Source organism: Macaca mulatta, chromosome 7 (genome assembly GCF_049350105.2).
Source record: "Macaca mulatta isolate MMU2019108-1 chromosome 7, T2T-MMU8v2.0, whole genome shotgun sequence".
Lineage (NCBI taxonomy): Eukaryota > Metazoa > Chordata > Mammalia > Primates > Cercopithecidae > Macaca > Macaca mulatta.
The window spans coordinates 137605463-137627984 of NC_133412.1; the positions used below are offsets into that span (position 1 = coordinate 137605463).

At 39.5% G+C, this 22522-nt stretch overlaps 1 protein-coding gene and 1 long non-coding RNA gene across 6 annotated transcripts in view; one reads left to right on the plus strand and one right to left on the minus strand.

The window, feature by feature from the left end:
- The window catches only part of ZBTB1 (zinc finger and BTB domain containing 1), a 29137-nt gene that overhangs the window by 1026 nt on the left and 5589 nt on the right, over window positions 1-22522 (plus strand). The window contains exons 1-3 of one of the 5 annotated variants that reach the window (XM_077941127.1): window positions 23-1869; window positions 11314-11369; window positions 15680-18840. In XM_077941127.1, the coding sequence (XP_077797253.1) occupies window positions 15698-17839 (2142 nt within the window). In that variant the 5' untranslated portion in view covers window positions 23-1869; window positions 11314-11369; window positions 15680-15697 and the 3' untranslated portion in view covers window positions 17840-18840. Of the gene's footprint in view, window positions 1-22; window positions 1870-11204; window positions 11370-13237; window positions 13289-15679; window positions 18841-22522 lie in introns of those variants that run through there. The other 4 variants (XM_015143884.3, XM_015143886.3, XM_015143883.3 and 1 more) reach the window with 4 other exon arrangements.
- LOC144330283 (uncharacterized) lies at window positions 5040-10892 on the minus strand. The gene is made up of 3 exons (XR_013396322.1): window positions 10609-10892; window positions 9492-10387; window positions 5040-5247 (listed from the first exon to the last, which is right to left on the minus strand). It is a non-coding gene; the product is annotated as an uncharacterized LOC144330283 (long non-coding RNA).

Genomic DNA, 22522 nt, shown 5'->3' on the forward strand with positions numbered 1-22522 from the left:
TGTGCGGCAGCGGAAGTCCTTTGTTGCAGCACAGTCCCTGGCAGAGCCAGAGCCTCTCCGCGCAGCCCAACCCGAGCGCCGAGCGCCGAGCGCCGCCGCCACTGCAGCTCGCGGCCCCTTCGCCTCCGCCCGCCTTTGCCGTGGCTGATTTGCCTTAAACTCCCTAAAATCTCCGCAGCTCTGGTTCCTGCTGCGGCCGGTAAGTATTTGCCAGTTGTGGGGCTATTTGCGCAACTTTCGCCCGGGCCGGAGGGCGACGGGCCGCGGGCCTGGCGGAGTGCGGGGCCGGAGCGGCGCCGACCCGTGCGGGGAGCCGGAGCGCGGCGGACGCGTTGCAAGGACCCGGTGACGGGCGGCTGCCAGGCCGCCTGCTTGTTGCCGGCGCGTCAGGTCCCGGGCGTGCGGCCTCCCTGAGTCGGAGGCAAAGCCCTTACGGAGACTAGTTCCCAAATTAGTTACCTTCTTTTCTTTCTTTCTCTGCCTTTATTTTTTTCGAGGGGGGGAGGGGAGGTGTAGACGGGAGGCGGGAGAACCCGGTTGATTGACGTGCCTGGAGCCCGCTTCTCTCAACTTACAGCTGCGGCTCCGCGGCGGGTGGGAGGGGAAGTGTCCCGGAGCCCGAGGCTGCAGACTTGGGCGCGCTCCGAGGGAGGAGGCGTAAGAGCCGCAAATTCTTGCTACGCTGTTTCCCACCCCCTCTCGCCGGCACACACGCTTTTTGTTCAGTAAAAAGTGGAAGGTCTGAGTTTGGGAATTTTAAGTGGAAAAGATCTGTTTCCTGGGAAGGAAGTGCTTTCGCTTGCAGCGGTGGGCGCTTACTTAGAAGTTCGGTAAATATGTTGGATGCAGATCGGGAGTCGTTTACTACTAAAGTATGTAGGCAAGGTCTGAGCTCAGCCACCCCACCCAGTCTCCCTTTCTACCTAAGCAACGCGTGTACATGATCTGAAGGGTTGACATGACATTTTCTAAATTGGGCGCATCAGGAAGAGGTTGATGAAAATCCTTGACGTTTTCCGGGGATAGGACATTTGTATGTGTGTGATAATGTTCTTAAATCGAGTTTCAGTGTGGCGGTGCACGCAGATTCTTCATTGGTGTTAGTGTTTCCATACGGTATGTATCACTACAAGAACAGTGTTCCCTTTGACACTCGAACCCAAGGAATGGTCCGAGGCTTTTTGAGGCAACCTAGGATCAATGTCTTGAGTTGAAGTTGGAGGCACTCTGAAGCAGATTTGGTGAAGGATGCAGTTCTTGTAATTTACAGAGCAATCACAGTCTTCTTTGAAACGGAGAAATTAGATTCTATGAAATTTTATCAGTGCAGATAGATATGATGTGGAGAAACGGGGAAAATTGAGTACAAAAAGATGAGGCTTGAATGATGGCTGGCCATCATTTGCTCAGAACCTCAAAACTTTGCTTTTGAATCACTTGCTGGATATCTAATAAAGTCTCAATAATAACTGGATGACTTTGGGAGCTAGAAAGCGGCTTACTCCTCTTAAAGAAACAGGAAACTGGGCCGGACGCAGTGGCGCACGCCTGTAATCCCAAATGCCGAGGCGGGTGGATCACCCGAGGTCAGGAGTTCAAGACCAGCCTGGCCAACATGGCGAAACCCCATTTCTCCTAAAAGTACAAAAATTAGCCTGGCGTGGTGGCGGGCACCTGTAATCCCAGCTACTGAGAAGGCGGACGCAGGAGAATCGCTTGAACCCGGGAGGCGGAGGTTGCAGTGAGCCGAGATCGCGCCACTGCACTCCAATCTGGGCAACAAGAGTGAGACTCCGTCTCCAAAAAACAAACAACAACAACAAAAACCAGGAAACTGAAGCCTGGTGGAGGTGAAATGCTTTTACAAAGGTTAGTAGACACAACGTCTACAGTAGAGCCTTCAGTTAACCTCTTACATTCATTTTATGAGCAGTCTTTCTCCATTAATACCACATTTTCATGGTATTGAATAACTCGGGTAGAGCAGTCTTTCCTGAAGCCTTTCTATTCTTCCCACTCCTAATATGATGGCCTACTTTTTCGAGTTTTTTGTGGGGAAGGGACTGGTGTATCATTGTCAGAGAAAAGAGAAACCATATTTAACCAGGGCCTTAGCAGGGCATGAGCGCAGTCACAGCCACTTGCTCTTGACCTTGTGCTTTGATCTCACTTTAACACTTCTAAATTTTTGTACTGCTTCCTCATTCTCCTCTTTTGCCAGGCTCTGGGGAAGATATAGTTCATGGACCTTTTTAAGAGTATCTCGTTTTATTTGTAGCATCATTTCCCTTTCTAATGTGCAGGAGAAAAGAAGTACCTGCTTTCAGACTTGCCCTCTAGCCAGGAAAAGCACTAAGCCTTTGCTCTTCACCTTCTGGTGCAAAGGAGAGGAAACTGTTGATACAGAAATACAGAAAAATTCCCGTAGATTTTTGTTAATAAGCTGCAATCTGTTGTCTTCCCAAAAAATTGAGATATATTTGAGAAACATCTTCTTGAGAGGTCACTTTGGTCTCTACAGAATGTTTTCTCCTGACATTTTCTTCCGTGCTAGTATCTCATGCTAAAACGGAAATTGTTTTTTCTCATATTCTTATATGAACCAAATTAAGGGTTATTCATGTCTTTTTTCTCAAAATGTAAGTAATTTTTTATTATAAAATCCATGCTCTTTGCAAAAATTCAGCCTGTACTGAAGTATATAAAATACAAAAATGAAAGTCATTTTGACTCCCACTCCCCAGAGAGAATCACTGTGTACAGTCAATTCCTTGTTTAAAACCTGGTTACAGCCGGGCGCGGTGGCTCAAGCCTGTAATCCCAGCACTTTGGGAGGCCGAGACGGGCGGATCACGAGGTCAGGAGATCGAGACCATCCTGGCTAACACGGTGAAACCCCGTCTCTACTAAAAAATACAAAAAACTAGCCGGGCGAAGTGGCGGGCGCCTGTGGTCCCAGCTACTGGGGAGGCTGAGGCAGGAGAATGGCGTAAACCCGGGAGGTGGAGCTTGCAGTGAGCTGAGATCCGGCCACTGCACTCCAGCCTGGGCGACAGAGCCAGACTCAGTCTCAAAAAAAAAAAAAAAAAAAAAAAAAAAAAACCTGGTTACAGCTGTGCTGCTGTGTGTGCCTCACTCTGCCTGGGGATGGCCTGTGGTGATTCATGGACTCATGTTCTCTATTCACGTTACTCAGGTTGGTAAGAATTGCCAAGTAAAGGAAAGGGGAGTGTTTTGCACTGGGCTGATTTAAAATTATTTGATTAAGTAACTGGGCTGCTATTTTAGGTTTGTCCTTATTAAATACTTACCGTATCATGGTGGACTATTTTTCATACTTTGTTTATGTTAATGTTGTTGCCCAGCCTCTGATGGATTGATTTACAGCAGGCAAACACATCAAAACAAAAGCAAACCCTCAGCTTTATAGTTTCATAATTTATAATTAGGAAGGAGTGGGTATACTTGCCATGAAGACCACCGCCAGTATATCCCTATGCTGATATACGATGGGGTTCCTCTTGATCAGCACCAAAGATTGCATGCTGAACATATGGAAAGGAAATTAGAAGAAAGGGGTCAATGACTGCTGTTTTCAGATGTGGCATGGAAGAGACTGATATTGGGGAGGAAGCGGCGGGGACTCACTCCTTAGATGTGTATTTAAGAATGAACTGTGAAGAAGTTGATGATGATCTAAAAACAGAGCCCCAAAATAGTACATAGAAAGTTAATTACAACATTGGTTATTTGAGGCTGTTGGGGACATGGGTGGTTTTTATACTATTCTGTCTTTGAATTTAAAATTGTTTTCAAAATAAAATTTGAAGATTAAAGAATTATTAACCAGATTTTCTTTTGTCTATATGAGATGCATGCAGTCCTTTTTAGAGATAACTGAAGAGCTCCATCCCCACTTTGAAGTATTAGAAGAGGCATGCTCTGGTGGACAGTGGGGAGTTAGCAGATGGAAGGGGATTTAGGGAAGGGACAGGACCTTCCTGCAAGATGGGGCAGTGAGAGAATGATGAGAGCTTTTAGATTCGTGAAAAAGGTGACTCAGGGAGGCTTAGAATGTTCCAAAGGGGCACTTCAGCTAATAGTCATATTTAGAAGAGTGTTGTCTGGTTTACACAAACTGAAACTTAGGGCTTTGAATCAAGAGTCTCAGCTTCTACTTAGAAGATAAGCAGTTTCGGGGAAGTCAACCACTGAACCTGTTTCATTTACAAAATGAAGATAATAAAAATACCTATCTCAGGATGGTTATGAGATCAGTTGTATTAATATATGGGAAAATGCTTTGTAAATTTTCAACTACTATGTAAAAGTTGCCATGATTGAAATAAACAAAAAATTGATAAGCAAAATAAAACTTCCGTGTTTAAACATGTATTCATTCAAAAACTCATCAAATATCAACTAAATGTCAGACATTTAGTAATGAATGAGATACTGCCCTGGTGTCAAGGAGCTTACAGTAAAGCAGGGGAGCCAAATAATTGCAATACCTGCCTTAAGTGTGTAATAGAGCATCACAGTTTGGATGATGCATTATTGGTACCATATAGTTGTATGTATAGGCTGTTTTGGCAGCACGGAAGAGAGGCATCTGCCTCACCCTAAGATCAGAAAAAACTTCCCAAAGAGGCCAGGCACAATGACTCTCCCCTGTAATCCCAGCACCTTGGGAGGCCTAGGCAGGCGGATTGTTTGATCTCAGGAGTTTGAGACCAGCGTGGCCAACATGGCGAAACACTGTCTCTACAAACAATACAAAAGTTAGCTGGGCGTGGTGCCGCATGCCTGTAGTCCCAGCTATTCGAGAGACTGAGGTGGGAGGAACGCTTGAGCCTGGGAGGCGGAGTTTGCAGTGAGCCGAAATTGCCCCATTGCACTCCAGCCTGGATGACAGAGCCAGACCCTGTCTCAAAAAAAAAGAAAAGAAAAAATACTTCCCAAACAGGGTGAGCTAGACATTGAAAAGGTTTGAAGCAAAGGAACAGCATGTGTGAAATGGCAAGACTTTTGAGGTGTTAGGTTATTTGGGATGAGGGGGAATCTTAAGGCTTAAAAATGGAGTTAAGTTTCTTAGAATGAACATACATTTTATGATACTTTTTATTGGTTTCATTTTGTTGAAGTTTAATTATATGATTGTGATGTTTTCAGGATTTTGGTTTGAATTAAAACTGGTGCCACAAAATTGGAAACAATACAATTTTTTTAAAAATGTGTAGGATCTGGCTGGGTGTGGTGGCTCACGCCTGTAATCCCAGCACTTTGGGAGGCTGAGACAGGCAGATCACAAGGTCAGGAGATGGAGACCAACCTGGCCAGCATGGTGAAACCCCCGTCTCTACTAAAAATACAGAAAAAAATTAGCCAGGTGTGGTCATAGTGGTGGGTGCCTGTAGTCCCAGCTGCTCGGGAGGCTGAGGCAGGAGAATGGTGTGAACCCGGGAGGCAGAGCTTGCAGTGAACTGAGATTGCACCACTGCACTCCAGCCTAGGTGACAGAGTGAGACTTTGTCTCAAGAAAAAAAAATGTATAGAATCTGCTCAAAGAAGGAAACTGGGTAATCCCTCCCATCATCATAGAGCTGCCTCACCAGTTATTCGTTTAGTAACATTTACTGAATACTTAATATTCCAGAGAAATGAAAAAGCCAAAGTCCTTGTCTCAGAGTTGTTCACAATCTCATGGGGGAGACCAACACATAATTATAACCAATTCTTATTTAGCATTTTACTCCCTGAGAGATACTACTTAACAATAACTCCTAAGAGGTAGAAAGGATTACCATCCCTTCATAGATGACAGAAGTGAAGCACAAATTGACTAAGCAGCCTACTCAAGGTCACACAATAAGTGGCAGAGCCAGAATTTGAACCCAGGCAGTCTGGTTAGTTTGTGCTTTAATGCCTACTTTATGTAGCTGTTCTGATTATTAAAATACAGTGTAAAAAGTGCAAAATAGAGAAATAATACACAATGAGATCAAAACCTAAAATAGTGGGAGAGGAAGGTGTTACAAAGGCTTTCTGCAGGAGGTGATAAACTGATTTTTAAATGATACGTGGGAGGTTCAGACCTAAAGAACCTATTGGTATGAGTAAAACTGGAGGGGAGGTAAGAAATTCATGAAGTATGCTGGGTGTGTGTGGAGGAGGGTGAAGGTGGTGACAAGCAGTTTTATGTTGCTTGAACATGAAGTTTGGAAGCAGGCACTAGCTAAACATGTAAGACTAGATGGGTGGGCATGGGGGGCTTTGTATGCCTCAATAATGATTTTATACTTTAGCCTGAGGATATGTGAGGGGAACCATGGTAGAATAGTGTGATATGATTTTTCTTCTTCATGAATCATCTTCAAAACGGCATTGCTCTTGGAAGGAAAAAAATTACCTGAGAGTGAAGGATTTGAGGGACTGGTTGAGGAGCCTATTTTAATAACTCAGGAGTGATAATAGAGGCCTTACGAGAACAGGAAAGGTAGGGATGGAGTAGATGGGCAGATTTGTGAAATATTTAATGGGAAAATTGGCAACACTTAATGGTTGATTATGAGGGAGAGGTTCTAGGCAGCTCCCAGGGAGTCTAGGTGATTGGTACATAGTGGTGGCAGCTGAGACAGAATATGGGGGAGGGGCATTTTTAAGTGGGTTCCAGACAAAATCAGATTCCACAGAATTAGTACTTTCAAACAGAAGTCCTACAAAACGGACCCTAAGAATACTAATGCTATGGGCAATAAGAGATTTCCTGGTGAAGCACATTTGGCTGAAAGAGCCTACTGTTTACACAGTGCCCTCTGGTGGTCAGAAGATGCTGTGCTGCCTCTTTAGCATGAATGGATTAAAATGTACTTTTCCTCCTCTACTTCTGGAGGGAGAGGGGAATATTCCAGAAGCCACTGTGTTCCTTCTGCTTTCTGTGTGGATAAGTTCATTTCTTAGAACTATAATGCAACTGAACTACAGGAACATCTCACTTATTTGTAAGTTATATGGTTGGCAACCTCAGCTATCCAGTGCTTTGGCCTGATGCAAAAGAGGAAGGAAATTTGATCACCTGTCAACAAAATTCAGGAATTAAAACTTTACATCTTATGAGCATTTCCTTAGGTCTTCAGAAGATGCTGTGCTCCCTCTTGAGGATGAATGGATATGTAGATTCAATTTTCAATGAGTTTTTGTCTAATTTCACAGCCAAGAAGAGATTGAAATGGTGGGCCACAGAAGATCAGCACACCTTTAGGAAGTGACAGTTGTTGGCTTGCAAGTAAAGAGACAGAAAAATACTAACCAGCCAACAAAGCACAATCTCCAAAAGCATAATAGTCTGATCTGAGGCCATTTTGTGTAGATGCAAACAACCCTTGCAAATTTGAACAACTACTGTATTTCAGCAAAACATAATTGTTTCAAAGGAGAAAACAGCCAGCCAGGTGATGCTATATGTGTAGGCTGCAGTTAGAGTAGTATGAAGAGCCCTAGACCAGGATTGAGGAGACCAAGGTCTTATCCTGACAGCCACTAAAACTAAACTAAATGTGACTTTGAACATACCACTTAATCTCTTAGGCCCTCAGTTTGCTTTTTGATCTGTAAAGCAGTGGGTTGAACTTGATCATTTCATAAAATTCTATAAACTATAATTATGACATTAATTTTTTAAAAATTGTACTGTGCTTGGATTGAAAAGGCAAAGGAACATTTGTCATCTCTAATTTATGTAAGAGTCCTGTGAGAAGTATGATTATCCCAATTTTATAGATGAGAAAATGGGCTTAAAGAAGTAAAGAAGTTCCCGCATAGCTAAACCTAGTGGTAGAGTTTGTATTCAAACAAACAGTATATGCCCTCTGGGTTCTTTTTTATTTCCTTCACTTGACAAGCACGTATTAAGTGTCAACTATGTGGGAAGAGTGTGCTAGGCACAAGGAACACAAAGGCCATTAAGCCTTGTCCCTGTCTTTGAGGCTTCAGTACAGTAGGCATTGCTATGTCACACTGCTCCTTGGATCTCTTGTCAGTGCTAATGATACAAGTAATACTACTGCACTGTTAGGCTTAATATACAGCTCCATTATGTCTTTAAGATGTGGGTATAAAACTAAGCCACCATTTATATTATTGTTTCTATGGGAATATGTGTTTCAAGTTCCAAATAAATTAAAAATAAAGTTTTAGGATATAACCCAGTTATTATTGCAGAACTTCCCGTACTAAATACTGAATTTGGAGTCTAATGCACAGCCACTAGTGCAGATAGTGAATAAAATTTTCTAAACTTGATCATATTTGTCACTTAAGTGCATTGAAATAAAATCTCTTATTTTTGGGAGCCTCTACAACTGGTTATTCTTGGAAGTTTCAAGGAGAAACCAAGAGAATGTAATAGAGATTGGACCCTATGCCCTGCAAGATGGTATTCTAGGAAAGAATTTTACCAATGTGACGTTATTTTTATAGATGGCAAAATCTTTAAGGTCATGATCTTGGGCTCTAGAGTCATTGCCTGTGTTCTAATCCCACGAAGTCCTCTCTTTGTGATATTACAAAGGTTATATAACACTGTATGCCTCTGTTGTTTAATCTTGAAAATGTGTCTTATAGCAGCATCTACTTTGTGGGGTTTGTTAGGAAGATTAAATGCTAAAATGATTCTTACATATGCATACATATACAAAATGATACCTATATATGCATATATACACATATATGCACATATACACACATACATGTATATATATCCATACGTGTGTATATGCAATATATGTGTGTGAGATATGCACACATATATATTGCATATATCCATATGTATATATGTAATATATGTGTGAGAGATATATACATCTCCTTATACATCTGCCTGGAATAGAGCCTGGCATATAGTAAGAAATAACAAATGTTAGCTATTCACATTATTATTGTATTACAGTTGTCATTTACTGTACTTTGATAACCTTCATCTACCAGTCCAGTAAAGCAAATATACCTTCCCTCCCATTACATTTCCAGCCAAGCTACTGTGTACCCTTGTCAACTATTTACATACACATCTATATAAATACTTGAAATGCCTCACCCTTGCTTTCTGTTTATCCTACTCATTCATCAAGGCTTTACTCAAATCCTGCATCCTTCCTAAAGCCTACTATTTTGGTATAATTAATGCTTTTCTTCTAAACCCTTGCTGAACTTTATTCAGTATAGTTATTTTTATTTTTATATTTGAGATGGAGTCTTGCTCTGTTGCCCAGGCTGGAGTGCAGTGGCTCAATCTCAGCTCACTGCAACCTCTGCCTCCCAGGTTCAAGTGATTCTCCTGCCTCGCACCCCCCAAGTAGCTGAGATTCCAGGCATCCGCTATCATGCCCAGCTGATTTTTGTATTTTTGTAAAGACGGGGTTTCACCATGTTGGCCAGGCTGGTCTTGAACTCCTGACCTCAGGTGGTCCACCCACCTCAGCCTCCCAAAGTGCTGGGATTACAGGTACGAGCCACCTCACCTGGCCTCAATATAGTTTATTAAACTCCTCAAATTGTTTCTTGGTTTCAAATTTAATTCCTCATATACAGTTATCTCTATTGTACACCATCCTTCTCCACCCTCCATTTCAATGTTTTATCCAGTGTTAGGAACATTATGAGTATTCAATACATTCTGATATTCTGATGTTAAAATGTAAGAATCCTTTCATTACATTTTAGACTTTTAAAATACTCTGTAATCCTCAAATCCATATGCGTACATACATTCGACCTATAAGACATAGAAATAGGTAAAAGGAAACATACATATGTAAATCTCCTTGAGATCCAGAGGTAATTGTAAGTCAGTCAGAGATTGGGGTGCTGAATTGGGACTGTGATGCTAGGCTCTCTAGACTTTCACTGAGACTAAGCAAATCTTCTTCAAATGCCTCATTGGTGCTGCAAGTCTATGACACAATTTAAAGGGTGATTATTTGCCTCACAGAAACACTTTTAAATTCCTTTAAGTTACTTCTTTATTCATCGAATATGCTTGTTTATAGACCCTTAAATTATCATTTACCAAGGCTGGAGCAAGAGAAACTTTCAGCAAAACTGTTATTTCCAATTTAACAGATCTAGCAATGAGGAAAAATATTTCTGAAATCTTACTATGTCAGTGAGAAATTTACTGAAATAGCTTACACAGTATAACTTAGGGAACACATTTATCAAATAAGACTAGATTGACAAGCTCCGCCTCCTGGGTTCCTGCCATTCTCCTGCCTCAGCCTCCTGAGTAGCTGGGACTACAGGCACCCGCCACCACGCCTGACTAATTTTTTGTGCCTTTAGTAGAGATGAGGTTTCACTGTGTTAGCCAGGATGGTCTCGATTTCCTGACCTCGTGATCCACCCGCCTCGACCTCCCGAAGTGCTGGGATTACAGGTGTGAGCCACTGTGCCTGGCCTCAAAAATTTTTAATGAAAAAATTATCTTCAAGAGATAAGCTAAAAGTCTCACAGGAATTTAGATCCCTCCTCCCCTGCCCCATACGCCTCTACCTCTTTTTGGTGTATTAATCCTTCTTAAAGCCTTTCTGGGCTGGGCACAGTGGCTTATACCTGTAATCCCAGCACTTTGGGAGACTGAGGTGGGAGGATTGCTTGAGCCCAGGAATTCGAGACCAGCCTGGGCAACATAGCAAGACCTCATCTCTACAAAAAATATACAAAAATTAGCCAGTCATGGTGGCGTATGCCTGTAGTGCTAGCTATTCAGAAGGTGCGAGGTGGGAGGATTGCTTGAGCCCAGTGAGCTGTGATGGCATGCCAACCTGGGTAACAGAGTGAGACCCTGTCTCAAAAAAATAATAATAATAATTAAAATTTAAGAAAAAAGAAAAAAGCCTTTCTGAATGAGGTGTAACAAGGACAAAGTTGCTGGTGCTAATGTGTGAATGATTGCTATCATAAGTTACTCTGCCTAAAATCAGTTTTACTCAGAACTTGGACATTTGCATAGTAATGTTACTTAAACTACAATTCTAGGTCAGCCTAAAAACTGTTGTGTTAGAATTAAAAATTAGACACAGCATTTGTTCAGCTTTCATTTGTTTAGCTTCCAGCTCTATAGGGGGAACATAGGAGTATAAACATGGAGGCAATGGGATTCACACTGTGATGCCTCTGACCCAGAGCACTTGTTCTTTCTACTACAGCATGATGCCTTCTTCTGTAGAGTGGGCACTTTACAGAATACATGTTGAATGGAATCACTGATTTAGGAAAAGTAAAACTTCCTCAAATGATGTTTCCTTGATATTACAGAAAATTTGTGCTACTGCTGATGATCAATACTTTATACAGTTCCTGGTATACCAAAGGTACTCAATAAATGTTTGTTGAATGAATAAATGTGCATTAAAATGCTATAAGTGCTCTTATTTGTTGTAGTGCTTTATGTTAATAAAAGAATATGTATTTTTACTCAATTGAATTGTGACTATAGCTATAGATGTGCCTATCATATTGATCTTCTATGTAGTTGTATTAATTTTGGTTGCTGATGGTAAAACTGCTGTTCATCTAGATAAGAAAGGGTCCTTGGAACTTCTACGCTTTTTATATCATTATTTCAAGCCTGGACTATTTAATACTTGAAAGTTTTTATAGATTAACTACTGGCTTTCTAATGGACTCTTATTTGGAAGGAAATTTTAAGGTTATCAAGTCAAACTTACCCTGATGCTTAAATAAACATTGCCACCATTACAACATCCACTGTTACTTTCATTATTACATGCCAAGCACCATACATTTTACACATTGCCTCTGTGAATCCTCATATATGATATTGTATTTGAGGTATTGTTATTCCTACCTTCACAGTTCGGGAAACTTAGGGTCAATGAGGATAAGCAAGTTCCCAAAAGTGGGAAAGCTAGATAAGAAGCCAGGTCTGTCTGATCCCAGGCCTATGCTCTTTTCACTACTCTACTGTCCTCAGTAGCATCCTGTTCCTGCTTTAATATGGGTACTCATTCTCCGAACAAGTTTGTTTCATTCTTGAACTACTCTTATTAATAGAAAGTTTTGGTTTTTTGGAAATAATACCTATCCCTCTGGCTCTTACTCTATGGTTGATTATTAAATGTCTTTCTGAATCCTACAAAAATGACTATAGACATAGAAATTTCATCCTACTTAAAACGGGCTTGGGTCAACATTTTCGTGTATTTTTTTCATCTTTTTCCCCCCACCTTTTGAATAAGGTTGTGGCGTGGATTTGTTTTATATAATTCTAACATAATTTTGTATCCTGTGTTTATTTATTTGGCTCTCCATCTTGAACATTTTCCCACTTCGGTAGTTTCCATTCAGAAATATAATTTTTAATTCACTGCCATGTGACAGTGAATTCTGGGGCATAGATTTACCTTAACAACTCCTTTTTTTACTAGGCATTCAAATTAGAAGTAACACATTAATAAGTATATTTGTGCATACATTGCTTTTTGTATCTAGATATATGCTGAACATGATTCCTCACAGCTTTTTACAGATACCTGAGTTACAGAGGTTTGAAATATTGTACCTACTTGAAACTTGATCTGGCTTCCAGAAAAGGTGCAGTGGTTGCAATTTTAAGAAGGTAGCAGGTCTCATCATAAGCCATCTTCATTTCACCAGTCCCATATCTCTGGCTATGGAACTTTATGTCTTAGAGGTGGCAGGATGGGCATATAGGTAGTAAAAGGGGTGTGTGACCTATATATGATCTGTGAGGAATGGATAAAAAGCAAGTAGAAGTACGTAAACTTAGATACCCTTAAATTACTACTACAGAGCTTGAAGAGTGAACATTTCTCTGAACAGCTTGTTACGTGCTCTTTTTAAGTTCAGTCAAATTGCATAGGAACTTATTTTTAAGTAGAAGATAGATTCTGAAGCTTTATGTATATGGATTAAAAATTGAGGCTAAAATTTGATCTTATTTTAACTTTATAGTTTGATAGGATTTCGAGTGCTTTTAATATTTCCTCTCCTTTCTTCCTTATCCAAAGCTCCCTACACTAAAAATACTTAAATGCCCACTCATATTAAGTCTAATGTTAAGTGAAGAAAACTAGTTGCAGAGAGGTATATATAGTATGATAACATTTAGGTTAAAAAATACAACAAAAGCAAAACTATTTGCCTGGCATCTCATAGGTACTGTATATGCTAACTATGTACATGTGCATCTCAACAGATCTGAAGGTATATAATCCAGAGTGTTTGAAAGGGTTACCTCTGAAAAGAGGTATGTGACCTGAGGTATGTTTTTAGTCTATATGCTTCTATGTTTGAATTTTTTGCTACTTTTTTTTTTTTTTTTTTTTTTTTGAGATGGAGTCTGGTTCTTGTCGCCCAGGCTGGAGTGCAGTGGCATAATCTCTGCTCCCTGCAACTTCCACCTCCTGGGTTCAAGCGATTCTCCCACCTCATCCTCTCAAGTAGCTGAGATTACAGGTGCCCACTATCATGCCTGGCTAACTTTTTTTATTTTTAGTAGAGACAGGTTTTCACCATGTTGACCTGGCTGGTCTCGAACTCCTGACCTCAGGTGATCTGCCCACCTCAGCCTCCCAAAGTGCTGGGATTACAGGCATGAGCCACCGCACCCAGCCTTACTTTTTTCTTTTAACAATTAAAAAAAATATAGAAGAGGCCAGGTGCAGTGGCTCACACCCACAATCCCAGCACTTTGGAAGCCCGAGGCAGGAGGATCGCTTGAACTCAGGAGTTCAAGACCAGCCTGGACAACATAGCAAGACCTTGTCTTTACTAAAAAAATTAAAAAAAAAAAAAAAACCTGGATGTGGCGGCATGCGCCTGTAGTCCCAGCTACTCTGGATGCGGGAGGATTGCTTGAGCATGGGAGATTGAGGCTGCAGTTAGCTATGATCATGCCACTGCACTCCAGCCTAGGTAACAGGGTGAGACCCTGCTTTAAAAAAAAAAGGAAGAAAACTTTACACTCTCAGGATAAATAAAATACCTTCTCAAATAAACCCACGCTTCCTTATACCATGAAAAGCATGTTGAGCAACACGAGACACATTCTAACTCTATAGACCTATTGCTTCTCTGATAATTCAAGAAAAGACAAAGGCACTAATCCAACTTATTTGTTTGGTGCCATTTCTGTATAATCTAATAAGGTTTTTCTGTTTTGTTTTGTTTTTGAGATGGAGTCTCGCTCTGTTGCCCAGGATGGAGTGCAGTGGCATGATCTTGGCTCACTGCAAGCTCCACCTCCTGGGTTTACACCATTCTCCCACCTCAGCCTTCCAAGTAGCTGGGAATACAGGTGCCTGCCACCATGCCTGGCTAATTTTTTTTGTATTTTTAGTAGAGACGGGGTTTCACGGTGTTAGCCAGGATGGTCTCGATCTCCTGACCTCGTGATCCACCTGCCTCGGCCTCCCAAAGTGCTGGGATTACAGGTGTGAGCCACCGTGCCTGGCCCTAATAAGGTTTTTTTAATTTTTATTTTTGGGACAGAGTCTTGCTCTGTCACCCAAGCTGGAGTACAGTGGCGTGCAATCATGGCTTACGGCAACCTCAAAATCCTGGGCTCAAGACATCCTCCTGCATCAGTCTCCCCAGTAGTTGGGACTACAGGCGCATCATCATGCCGGGCAAATTTTTTTTTTTAAGGCGAGGTCTTGCTATGTTGCCCAGGCTTAATAGGGTTTTAAAAATAGATTATTTTAGCAACACATGGCCAATCTTGTATCATCTATTGCTGCCCACACCCACCCCATTTATTTTTAAGCATATATCAGATATATAATTTCATCTGTAAATACTAAAGTATGTATATCCAAAAGATAAAGATTCTTTTTAACACAATCAAAATACCTTTCTCACACTTAAAAAATGAGCAATAGTTCCTTAGTATTAATCATCTAGTAAGTTTTTAATACTTTACAATCTAATTGTTAACTTTCAGTTTAAGTTGCTGTTTTATTTACTTTAATTACTCATATCCTTAAAGAGTTTTTTTTCTTTTCTTCTTTTTTTTTTTTTTTTTTGAGACAGAGTCTTGCTCTGTCATCCAGACTGGAGTGCAGTGGTGCGACACAGCTCACTACAGCCTCTACCTGTCAGGCTTAAGTGATCCTCCCACTTTAGCCTCCCAAGTAACTGGGACTACAGGTGATGCCACCAAACCTGGTTAATTTTTTAAACTTTTTTGTAGAGATGAGGTCTCACACTATTGCCCAGGCTGGTCTCAAACTCCTGAGCTCAAGCAGTCCTCCTGCCTCAGCCTCCCAAAGTGTTGGGATTACAGGCGTGAGCCACAAACTTGGCCTCCTTCAAGTATTTTTAAATTAATGTCTTTTTTTTCTGTTCAAATTTAGTGTACATGTTCCCCCCAAGAGTTGTAATGAAACTAAAACTGTCTTTTGCTTTTGATGCCTTTGTTCAATTTGAAAAACCTGAATAAATGGCTGGATGTCTTCATCTTCAGATTTAAATAATGATTCAAGTATATATTGTTGAGTTTTACTATATAAAGAATGGAAAGCTCTTAATTTCTTGATTGTAATAGCAAAGTCATGCAAGTCACAAATCATGATAACAATTACTTTTTTCAAGTGCTTTTCTATATCTTGTCTGACTTTAATATTTTTGTTTTACATAGGTGTCTAATTAATAGAAGATGGCAAAGCCCAGCCACAGCAGCTACGTCCTTCAGCAGCTAAACAACCAAAGAGAATGGGGTTTTCTCTGTGACTGTTGTATTGCAATTGATGACATTTACTTTCAAGCACACAAGGCAGTTCTAGCTGCCTGTAGCTCCTATTTTAGAATGTTTTTCATGAACCATCAACATAGTACTGCACAACTGAATCTCAGCAACATGAAAATTAGTGCAGAATGTTTTGATCTCATTTTGCAATTTATGTATTTAGGAAAAATTATGACAGCTCCCTCCAGTTTTGAGCAGTTTAAAGTGGCAATGAACTACCTACAGCTGTACAATGTTCCTGATTGTTTAGAAGACATCCAAGATGCAGATTGTTCTAGTTCAAAATGTTCCTCTTCTGCTTCCAGCAAACAGAACAGCAAAATGATATTTGGGGTAAGAATGTATGAAGATACTGTGGCTCGAAATGGCAATGAAGCCAACAGGTGGTGTGCAGAGCCAAGTTCAACAGTAAATACACCACATAATAGAGAGCCTGATGAAGAGTCTTTACAATTAGGTAATTTTCCTGAGCCACTATTTGATGTATGTAAAAAAAGTTCCGTGTCCAAATTATCTACTCCAAAAGAACGTGTGTCAAGACGCTTTGGGCGGAGTTTTACCTGTGATAGCTGTGGATTTGGTTTTAGCTGTGAAAAATTATTAGATGAGCATGTGCTGACCTGTACTAACAGACATTTATACCAAAACACAAGATCTTACCATAGAATAGTAGATATTAGAGATGGAAAAGACAGTAACATCAAAGCTGAATTCAGTGAAAAAGATTCTTCTAAAACATTTTCTGTACAGACGGACAAATACAGAGGAGACACAAGCCAGGCTGCTGATGATTCAACTTCAACCACTGGAAGCAGAAAAAGTAGTGCAGTGGAGTCTGAAATAGCCAGCGAAGAGAAAAGCAGAGCTGCTGAGAGGAAAAGGATTATTATTAAGATGGAGCCAGAAGATATTCCTACAGATGAACTGAAAGACTTTAACATTATTAAAGTTACTGATAAAGACTGTAATGAATCCACTGACAATGATGAATTAGAAGATGAACCTGAAGAGCCATTTTATAGATACTATGTTGAAGAAGATGTCAGCATTAAAAAAAGTGGCAGGAAAACTCTAAAACCTCGAATGTCAGTAAGTGCTGATGAAAGAGGTGGTTTAGAGAATATGAGGCCCCCTAACAACAGCAGTCCAGTACAAGAGGATACTGAAAATGCATCCTGTGAGCTGTGTGGACTTACAATAACCGAGGAGGACCTGTCATCTCATTACTTAGCCAAACACATTGAAAATATCTGTGCATGTGGTAAATGTGGACAAATACTTGTAAAGGGTAGGCAGCTTCAGGAACATGCTCAGCGATGTGGTGAGCCCCAAGATCTGACCATGAATGGGTTAGGAAATACTGAGGAGAAAATGGACTTGGAAGAGAATCCTGATGAGCAGTCCGAAATAAGAGATATGTTTGTTGAAATGCTAGATGATTTTAGGGACAGTCATTACCAGATAAACAGTATCCAAAAAAAGCAGTTATTTAAACATTCTGCCTGCCCTTTTCGATGTCCTAATTGTGGCCAGCGTTTTGAAACTGAAAATCTAGTGGTTGAACATATGTCTAGCTGCTTAGATCAAGATATGTTTAAGAGTGCCATCATGGAAGAAAATGAAAGAGATCACAGACGAAAGCATTTTTGTAATCTGTGTGGAAAAGGATTTTATCAGCGGTGTCACTTAAGAGAACACTATACTGTTCATACTAAGGAAAAACAGTTTGTTTGTCAAACATGTGGAAAGCAGTTTTTAAGAGAGCGTCAGTTGCGACTGCACAATGATATGCACAAAGGCATGGCCAGGTATGTCTGTTCCATTTGTGATCAAGGAAACTTCAGAAAACATGACCATGTACGGCATATGATTTCTCATTTATCTGCTGGTGAGACTATATGCCAGGTCTGCTTTCAGATATTCCCAAATAATGAACAGTTGGAGCAGCACATGGATGTTCATCTGTATACATGTGGAATATGTGGAGCAAAATTTAATTTGAGGAAAGATATGAGATCACATTATAATGCCAAGCATTTGAAAAGAACCTAAGTGATTTTCTACTGTACTAATGTTTAGGTGATAGCAGGTAAAACACCAAAGCAAAGGATATGAGCTATTTAGGAATTGATTATATAAGATGATTTGTTAGAAACAAATTTCAAGGCCCTTTTAACTTTAATATTTTTGTTAGGATTTTAAGTATCTACATTTAGGTATTAAATGTTTATCATTTTTGTTGTTTCTTAATAGAATTATTTGTTTTTAGTTTTTCTTAGCTATGATTAAAATTACTTTTTAAATGTAGACTACAAGTGGTTGTTACCCATTCAATGACTATTAAACTTTAGTTTTTCATCAATAAGGTGATGACTTCACTATTTCTATGTGGGTTTTTTTTTTTTTTTTAAGGTTATGTGAAATTTTAAACCCAGAATCATTGGCCATTTCTGTTTAAATTTTTAAAATTCTTTAAGTAATTACTTGAAACTATCCCATTCACTTCTAGTGAGTTAACTACTCTTTATTCCCCCTTATTAATGAAATTCACATTCTTAAATTGACAAGCTTATTAGGCAAGTTAGGTGCACTGAATCTAACCTTTAAGGTTGACATGGGCTCAAACTTGGCCTAAAAAGATTGATGGACCTGAGGAAATTTTTATAAATGAATATTTCCTATAATTGATAAAATATTATCATTTAATTATCACATTTAAAACTTATATTAAGTGTAAATTCCAATGGCTTTACCTCACTTGAAAAATTAGTGAGGATAAGTCATTTTGTTTTGTGATATTAAATTTAACTATGATAGTTAAAAAGACATATCTTGTATTCATTAAAATATTTTAATTTAAAATATTCTGATTTCTAAAGTGTGTTAGTTTATCAATTATTTTTGTTTATAAATAGACTTTAATAGCTCTCTAAGAATATGACATCTAAAGGAAAAAATGATTTTTTACAATTACATACTTTTGGAATTTTGAGATTTGAGAAAGCTTCCATGTATATTGATAAATCTAATAAAATAAAGAGATCAATTATAAACCTGGTTGTTCTATAAAAGTAGAGTGCACAAAAAAATGTCTTGTGTTTTATACTGTCTTAAGATTTGGAGGAAATGTGGCAAATTGCAGTTTATCGCCATTTATTATCTTTTTTTCTGTAAAAGACTATAAAACGAGGATTCTAAAATAATCACAGTTTATCAATGGAAACAGTTTATCGTTTTTTCAGTTAAAGTAGTAGTATTGTTAGTTGTTGCTGACACAGGGTCTACATAATTACATGTGAATTAAAACATTGGCAAAACTGACCCACAATAAACACATCTATTGAATAGAATGCCTTTTAATGTGAGTTACTTGCAATGTAGTACCCTTTTCATAATGAAAGGGATTTTAATTAACTCCTAATTTTAAAAATATAAATTTGTGATTCTGAACACTAATTTGACAGCATTGCTCTTTTTGTTCACATCATATTTAAAGTATGCAAATCATATTTTGTATACAATTTACATAAAAGAACAAGTTGCCAAAAGAACTGAGAGACATACTGGCGAGTACAGATTTAGTTGAAAGCATTAGAGCACAATGTGAGCTCAGAGATTTGTGGGGATATGTTGAAGTGTTAAGTAAGGATAGGAACAGCACAGGAACCAAGTGCAGAATTCAAATAATGGGAAATAGGCAGGGGACGGGTAGAATACACACAAAAATTGAAACTTTAACAGCAAAAGCAGGAAAAGTGATTCATCTTACTCTTACTTAGATACAATAGTTTATCAAGTAATTAAATTTGAAATCCAACTTAAAATGAAATGTGGTATGTATATTACTGATAGGAACCAGATAAAAGTTCTCTAACCCAGAGACCATCAGAGAGTAGTATAAAGAGATCAGATAAACCAAGTTTCCAAACTACAGTGTATAGTATCATAATGGACATAATTTTCTTTGAGATCACTTTTTTTGTGACTTCAACATTTTTCTTGCAGTGGCTTTCCCCATCATTAAAGAATAGGGCTTTTTCTAAATACTACCAGTCTTTGAAGAATATTCCATTAGGAAGGGGGCTTAATTTAGTGTTCTGACATGTACTAACAGCTGACAATTAGCAAGCAAATATATAAACTTTACTCTCTAATTTTACATGACTGAGATGTTTATAGTTTTAGAAAGCCATACCTCAATTTATTTTTTATTTTGTTTTTATTTTTTTTGAGACGGAGTCTCACTCTGTTGCTCATACTTCTTGGCTCACTGCAACCTTCACCTCCCAGAATCAAGCAGTTCTGTGCCTCAGCCTCTGAGTAGCTGGGATTACAGGCGCACGCCACCACGCCCGGCTAATTTTTGTATTTTTAGTGGAGACGGGGTTTCACTGTCTTGGCCAGGTTGGTCTTGAACTCCTGACCTTGTGATCCACCCACTTCAGCCTCCCAAAGTGCTGGGATTACAGGTGTGAGCCACCTTAATGTTTTTTTTCTGAGTTTCATGTTTCACAGAACATACTTTTTTTGTTTTGGAACTAGCTACAGGGAAGCACAGGCTTCTCTAAAGTAGAATGTACAGTTCTCCTTATCAAGGCAAAAAGTTAACTTAAAGACTACTTGCTTTTTAAAATTAGGGAGAATGAAAAATATCCAGCACTTTTCTCCAGCCCAGTTCTCCAACCCAGTTCCTTCATATCTCCTTCCTCTCCTGGGGCAGAGCTGCAGAGCTGTCATTCCTTGCTGTTGCTTCTTGCCCTCCCTGGGTGTGAAGATAATGAAAGAAGTTTGTAGAAGCTGCCAGACCTTCTGCCTTTGTAACTTAGGTGTTTAGGTTCCAAATATAAAAATGAAAGGAGAATCTACAGAGATAGATAGTGGAATCAAATTCTCTTTCTGTCTCATGAATACTGTGAGACTCTTTTGCTTTGGCCCTTTTATTCTACACAGCAAGAAAACCCAGAGGAATGGTTCGCAAGTTTGCCATCAATTATAGTACAATACAACTTGCATGTTCTACGATTACTTAGTAAACAGGACTAAGAATCTCAGAAATTAATAAAGCACAACCAAGGCAGCAGTGGGTTAGGACTCAGAAATGTGTCTTCATCTCCCTCATGTTTTTAAGGTAAAAATATTCAGAGAGGCCAGGTGTGGTGGTTTGCATCTGTAGTTCCGGCTACTTAGGAGGCTGAGGCAGGAGGATCACTTGAGTTCAGGAGTTCCAGACCAGCCTGGGCAACATAATAAGACCCTATCTCTATGAAAAAAAAAATGTTTTTAATTAGCAGGGCATGGTGGCATGCACCTGTAGTCCCCAGCTACTCAGGAGGCTGAGGTGAGAGGATCAGTAGAGCCCAGGAGTTCAAGGCAGCAGTGAGCTATGATCATGCCATTGCACTCCAGCCTGGGTGACAGAGTGAGACTCCATCTCTGAAAAAAATTAGAAATAACGCACATGGGTTAAATGGTATATGGCAAATGTTTAATGTGTAACTAACAGTTTGAGTATGGACAAAAATTCAATTAGAAGAAAGAATTCCAGAGGGGCTCATTATTAAAAAAAAAAAAAAAAGTTTGCTAGAGCAGTCAAGACACTAATTAAAAGGAAAAGTAGAGGCTGGGCACCAGCACTTTGGGAGGCCAAGGTGGGTGGATCACCTGAGGTCAAGAGTTCGAGACCAGCCTGGTCAACATGGCGAAACCCCATCTCTACTAAAAATATAAAAATTAAGTGAGGCGCAGTGGCTCAAGCCTGTAATCCCAGTGCTTTGGGAGGCTAAGGTGGGTGGGTCACGAGGTCAGGAGTTTGAGACCAGCCTGGCCAACACGGTGAAACCCCATGTCTACTAAAAATACAAAAAAATTAGCCGGGCATGCTGGTGCATGCCTGTAATCCCAGTTACTTAGGAGGCTGAGGCAGGAGAATTGCTTGAACCCAGGAGGTGGAGGTTGCAGTGAGCCAAGATCACACCACCGCACTCCAGCCTGAGTGACAGCGAGACTCCGTCTCAAAAAAAAAAAAAAATTGGCTGGGCATGGTGGCGTGCACCTGTAATCCCAGCTACTTGGGAGGCCAAGGTAGGAGAAACTCTTGAACTTGGGAAGTGGAGGTTGCAGTGAGATGAGATCACGCCACTGCACTCCAGCCTGGGCAACAGAGCAAGACTCCATCTCAAAAAAAAAAATTAATACACATGAAAAATCATGTTTTACTATAGCTAAAAAATATATGAACAGGATATAAGAATTGAATAAAAATCAAACATTTGAAAATTATAGGTGAAATGAGTAGGGATTAAAAATAATATGATTATAATTATAGAATGCCTAATGGAACAATTTTATGAACATGCCAAGGATATGCCTAAATAATTGAGATTTTTGTAAGTGATGAGAGAGGAAAAAATAATTTAGATACTATCTTTTATATTCTAAAAAAGTAGGAAGAGAAGCTGGTGGTTGTTGACAACTTTTTCCCTGGTTAAACAATACTTATTCCTCTAAGTCAGTAGTTAAGGAACTTCGTATTTAATAAATTTCTGGAAAATCTCACCCAAAACCAGTTTAACCGTTGTAGTATTTAAATTAAACATAAAACTTGTGTCACCGTTGTTAACAAAAAGCCAAATCACTACCAAAAGAAAAAAATCTGAGTGTATGTGCACACATGGTTGAAAATAAAGAAATCTGGTATACCTAATTTTAACTGGGTTTTTATCATGAATTAAAAGT